This window comes from Mauremys reevesii, linkage group 1 (genome assembly GCF_016161935.1).
Source record: "Mauremys reevesii isolate NIE-2019 linkage group 1, ASM1616193v1, whole genome shotgun sequence".
In the NCBI taxonomy this organism is placed as follows: Eukaryota; Metazoa; Chordata; order Testudines; family Geoemydidae; genus Mauremys; species Mauremys reevesii.
The window spans coordinates 2,680,108-2,686,072 of NC_052623.1; the positions used below are offsets into that span (position 1 = coordinate 2,680,108).

A 5,965-nucleotide genomic window follows, 5' to 3' on the forward strand; every position below is an offset into this window, starting at 1 on the left:
GTTACATTCAGAGCCTCCCTTCTCCCCTGGAGGCTGAGCGAACCCCCCTGGGATTGCACAGAGCTATATTATAAATGGTGCACATCCCTATGTTGTCTCTCAGTGTGGGATGCTGCTGCAGATGCTGGCTTGAGAGAGGTGTGTGTCATGGATACCTGAGGGGGATTCCTAGAGAGGACACTTCCATCTCAGAATTCGCAGGTACCCATCTCTTGCTGAGGAGCTCACCTGACTGACAAACCTCGTGCAACGTGGGTGTGGTGGGATAGATAGTAAGTCTGTGGTACTTTCTGCCCTGCACAACCATGACACATTCCAGGAGTCTTGCCATAGGTGATGAATTTGCTAAAGAATAACTGGCCAAAATCTTACTCTTTTCTGTGCATCCCTGCTCATCGCACATGATGGACTCCAGCCCCAAAGTGGTGCATTTCAGTGGCACAGTGAATCCTTCAGGATGAAAGATTTTAATAGATGTGCAATACCAGGCTAAATTCTGATCCCATGGCATGTACTTTGCTCAGGCCCCAGTGAGGCAAAACTCCCCTCGGAGCAAGAACTGAGCACAGAAATCAGGAGCCAACTGTGTGTTAATGCACAGACACTGTCGCCCCGTCCTCTTGCATTTCAGGGCTCTGTCTGTTAATGGGGCAGAGGGACAGGGGCTGTTACCTGACTTTTATCTGCTGGAAAGCTTGGAGGTCATGTTTTCAAACCCCCGAATCATCCCTTTCTCCAGTTTTTCGAGATCATTTTGAATGTTTATCCAATTCTGAGAAAGCTTGCAACCCCTCCCAATTTAGTGTCATCTGCAAACTTAATAAGTGTATTCTTTATGCCATTATCCAAACCGTTGATGAAGACATTGAAAAGAACTGGAGCCAGAACTGATCCCTGCGGAACCCCACTTGTTATGCCCTTTGAGCCTGACTGTGAGCCATTGATAACTACTCTCTGGGAGCGGTTATCCAGCCAGTTATGCACCCACCTTATAGTAGCTCTGTCTAGGTTGTACTTCTCTAGTTTCTTAATGAGAAGATCATGCGAGATTGTATTGAAAGCTGTACTAATGTCTACATATACCACATCTACTGCTTCCACACATCCACAGGGCTTGTTACCTTGTCAACGAAAGCTATCAGGTTGGTTTGATATGATTTGTTCTTGACAAATCCATCCATCACTTATCATCTTATTATCTTCTAGATGTTTGCAAATTGATTCCTTAATTATTTGCTCCATTATCTTACCTGGTACAGAAGTTAAACTGACTGGTCTGTAATCAGGGGCAGCTCTAGCTTTTTTGCCGCCCCAAGCACAGCAGGCAGGCAGCCTTTGGCAGCTTGCCTGCGGGAGGTCCCCGGTCCCGCGGATTCAGCGGCTTGCTTGCAGGAGGTGCACCGGTCCCGCAGCTTCAGTGTACCCACCGCTGAATTGCCGCTGAATCTGCAGGACCGGCGTATCTCCCGCAGGCAAGCTGCCGACTGCCACCCTCACAGGGACAGGGAGGCGCCCCCCTTGGCTTCCCACCCCAGGCACACACTTGGAGCAGTGGTGCGTGGAGCCGCCTCTGTCTGTAATTGCCTGCGTTTCCCTTATTTCCCCCTTTATAGACAGGAACTATATTTGCTCTTTTCCAGTCTTCAGGAATCTCCCCTGACTCCCATCACTTTTCAAAGATAATCGTTAATGGCTCAGATCCCTCCTCAGTCAGTTCCTTCAGAGTATTCTAGGATGCCTTTTGTCAGGCCCTGTTGACTTGACAACACCTAACTTGTCCAAGTGACCTTTTACTTTTTCTTTCTCTATTTTAGACTCGGAACCTATCCCATTTTCACTGTCATTCTCTAAACACCAACAACTTTCTTGGTGAAAACCGAAACAAAGAAGTCATTAAGCATCTCTACCATTTCCACATTTATTATTCTTGTTTCCCCCCCACTTCATTTACTAACAGACGTACCCTGTTCTTGGTCTTCTGCCTGCGTCTAATGTATTTGTAGAATATTTTCTTGTTACCCTTTATGTCTCTATCTAGTTTGATCTCATTTTGTGCCTTGGCCTTTCTAATTTTGCCCCTGTATACATGTATTATTTGTTTATAGTCCTCCTTTGTATTGACCTTATTTACACTTTTTGTTGGATCCTTTTTTGTTTTTTAGATCATTCAAGATCTCCAGGTTAAGTCATTGTGGTCGCTTGCCAACTGTCTATCTTTCCTATGCAGGGGGATAGTGTGCTCTTGTTGATTTATGAATGTCTCTCTGAAAAACTGCCCGCTGTCTTCTATTGTGTTTCCCCTTAGACGTGCTTCCCATGAGATCTTCCTTACTAACTCCCTGAGTTTGCTCGTCTGCCTTCTTGAAATCCATTGTCTTTATTTTGCTGTTCTCCCTCCTACCATTCCTTAGAATTGTGAACTCTATCATTTCATGATCACTTTCCCCCAAACTGCCTTCCACTTTCAAATTCTCAACCAGTTCCTCCTTATATGTCAAAATCAAGTCTAGAACAGCCTCTCTCCTAGTACCTTTCCCCAGCTCCTGGAACAAAAAATTCTCTCCAATACATTCCAAGAACGTGTTGGATAATCTGTGCTTTGATGTAGACAGCATGAGATGAATTCTTCCATCGACCCAGCTACCACCTCTTGGGGATTACCTATGCTGAGGGGAGAACCCTTCCATCTGTGTAAGTAGTGTCTATATTGAAGTGCTATGTCATCACGGCTGTAGCATTTTTAGTGTAAACAACCCTTCAAGCAGATCTTCCAAAAAAATGTCCAGTCTGGATCTGCCAACATGGGGAATTGGAGAATCCAGCAAGTCCCTTCACAGTGTGTCCCAATGGTTAATCAACCTCAGTGCTAAATATTTGGCCCTAATTTTGAGCTGGAATTTGCCTGGCTTCTACTTCCAGCCCTTCGTTTTCACTCAGCCTTTGTCTGGTAGATTACAGAGCCCATTACTACCGGTGATTTTCTTCCTATGAAAGTCTCCTCTTGATCATCTTTTTGATAAGTTGAACAGATATACACATTAAAGTCTAATGATCCGGCCTTTTCTCTATCCTCAAATAATTTTTGTGGCTCACTTTTGCACTCTCTCCAAGCACATCTTTTTTCCAATCTGGACCCCAGAATTGGATTCAGTTTGTTTCACCAATCCCATGTGAAGTTGTCAAATCCTTCCCCTGCTCCAGCTCACCAACTCAATATTTACCCCTACTAAATCAAATGCCTCTGAGAAATCAAGGTTCATTGTATTAGCATTTTCCCCTTGATCAACCAATGTGTACTCTCATAAAAGGATGAAATCAGGTTTATTTGACAAGATCTGTTTTGCATAAACTCTGTTGGTGACTGGCATTTACATATCTAGACCTTTTTTTTTTTTTACTAATCCCATACCAGCTTTTCCATTGTTTCATAACCTAGTCAATTCTTTTATAAGAAAAAGCTTTACCTTTATTTTTTAATACTTTACATTTAACACAGGAATTGACATAAAACTTTTCCAGGATTTATCTTGATGTTAATGTATTTAATAAATTCCTTTTTGTGATTCATAGCCCTGCCAAACATGCAGGTTTCCCTGATATCTTAACATCCCTTATGAATTTTCTTAACTTGCAATTTCTGTTCTTGGCTATCCATTTCCCCTTTTTCCTCTTTGTTATATATTGCTTCCCCCCACCACCCTCCCCTTACTGCCTTCACTTTGCCACTGATCTGGATTTTTACCCAAAGGTGTTCACTTTGTTGACTGTGGAATCATAAGTTTTCCACTATCTAATAAACTGTTATCAAAGAATTACCAATATGCATTCATATTTTTCTGTTTACATTTTTACTCCCAATCAGTTTTGCTGATAATTTTCCTCAGATTTGGGGAATTAGTCTTCTTGGAGCACTAAGTGTCTATCGATAGTATTGGTTGGGAGCTGTCCATTTGAAAGTAAATTAGTTTAATTTTTTTCTCTCTCCTATATCATATGCTCTCTTCTTTGTCTCTCGTGCAAACTAAAGAGTCCCCGACTTTTCTATCTGTTTGCATATATCAGTCTCCCCCATTCTCAAATTCTGTCTTGGAAATGCCTTTTACATATGCTTTATCCATAATAAAGACTGGGTGACCAAAACTGAGCACATATCCTGAACATGTTATTCTCCATCCCATATCTTAGGGATCTGAACATTGTTTTGTTTTGTCCACTGCTGCGAATGAGCAGGTGTTTCTCTTGAGCTGCTAACAATGGGGCCCAGGTCTTTCCCCTGAGGTATGTTCTAGTTGGGATGTTTCTCCCAGCACGTCATCCCAAAAGTTTGTTTTTTTCCCCTCTCTGATTTCGAGCAACTGGATGAATGGGGAACTCCCTTCAGTATGGACTCCCTAGCCTGGCTCTCATTGCATTAAAGAACAATGATAGATAACCAATATCCACACTTGTGTTTCCTGCTGGTGCCTCTTAAGGTTCCCCCACCACAAAGTGTAGGAATTATTAACGCAGGTAGCGCTGAATAATGAAAATGTCATTTTTCAGTGTGCGTAGAGTGATCAATCTGCTTCACCCATGACAACAGCCACCATCATTGCATGCAGTGTCTCATATTAATGTTGTCTCTCCATTTAGGGCATTTCTACTGCGACCATCACCCAAGACCCTGGGAACTCAAAGAAAGTCAGGGGAGCATATGCTAAATGCAGAAGACACCCTTATGCCTCAGAGTTGGACACTTTCTCCCCTACACCATGTCAGATTCGAACACAACCGACTTCACCAACCCCTCCATCTTCATTCTACTTGGCATTCCTGGCCTAGAGGCAGCCCATATCTGGATCTCCATTCCCTTCTGTGCTATGTACACCATAGCCGTGCTGGGGAACTTCACCATCCTGTTCATCATTAATAGGGATCCGAGCCTTCATGGGCCCATGTTCTATTTCCTCTGCATGCTGGCTGTCACCGACCTGGTCACGTCCACATCCACCCTACCCAAAATGCTGAGCATTTTCTGGTTCAATTCCAGGGAGATCAATTTCAGTGCCTGCCTCACCCAGATGTATTTCATTCACTGCTTCTCAGCGATGGAGTCTGGAATCCTCGTGGCCATGGCTTTTGATCGCTATGTGGCCATCTGCCATCCCCTTAGACATTCCACCATCCTGACAAACTCTGTTGTGGCCAAGATAGGCCTGGCGGTGGTTCTGCGTAGTGGCATACTCGCATTACCCTATCCCTTCCTGGCGAGGCAGTGGCCATATTGCAGAACCAACATCATCCCCCACTTTTGTTGTGGGCATATAGCTGTGGTGAAGCTGGCCTGCGCCGACATCAGCATCAGTAGTTACTATGGGTTGTTTAATCTTCTCTCTGTGATCGGAATGGATGTGTTTATTATCGTTATGTCTTATACTCTGATCCTCCGGGCTATCTTCCGACTCCCCACAAAGGATGCCCGGCTCAAGACTTTTGGGACCTGCATCTCTCATCTTTGTGCCATCTTTGCTTTATACATCCCAGATTTTTTTAACTCTTTCACGCAGCGGTTTGGCCAAAATATACCAGTGCATTTCCGCATTCTCTTTGCCAGTGTGTACCTGCTGGTGCCCCCTGTGCTGCACCCCATCATTTATGGGGTAAGGACCAAACAGATCCGGGGCAGGCTGATCCAGCTCTTTTTTTTATAAGGAGACTTAAATGTTTTCTGCTTGTGCTGTGGCTCTCAGATTGAGCTCCGTGCAGAGTTGGCTGGTGCATGATGCTGGGGCCTCTTCTCTGAATCACTTACTGGACAGTCAAAGTGAGATTAAACCCTGTCCTGTCCTAACTGTCCTGTGTCAATGTGATGAACTGGGGAGTCAGATTATGTACACTACACTGGGTTGTGACCTTTCTAATTGCTGTTAGCTGAATGCCTGAAATTACAATCTTGCCCCATCTCTTCTGTCAAGCCTCATCCCTG

At 44.1% G+C, this 5,965-nt stretch overlaps 1 protein-coding gene across 1 annotated transcript; it reads left to right on the plus strand.

Annotated features, from left to right (window-relative positions):
- Positions 1-4,751: 4,751 nt before the first annotated feature.
- LOC120375103 (olfactory receptor 52E4-like) lies at positions 4,752-5,690 on the plus strand. Its single transcript, XM_039495792.1, has one exon. The coding sequence runs from the start codon at positions 4,752-4,754 to the stop codon at positions 5,688-5,690; it is 939 nt and encodes a 312-aa protein (XP_039351726.1).
- The last annotated feature ends 275 nt before the right edge of the window (positions 5,691-5,965 follow it).

Bases quoted from the DNA above. Each gene is read 5' to 3' on its own strand.
- LOC120375103 (XM_039495792.1), top strand. From the start codon at position 4,752: ATGTCAGATTCGAACACAACCGACTTCACCAACCCCTCCATCTTCATT.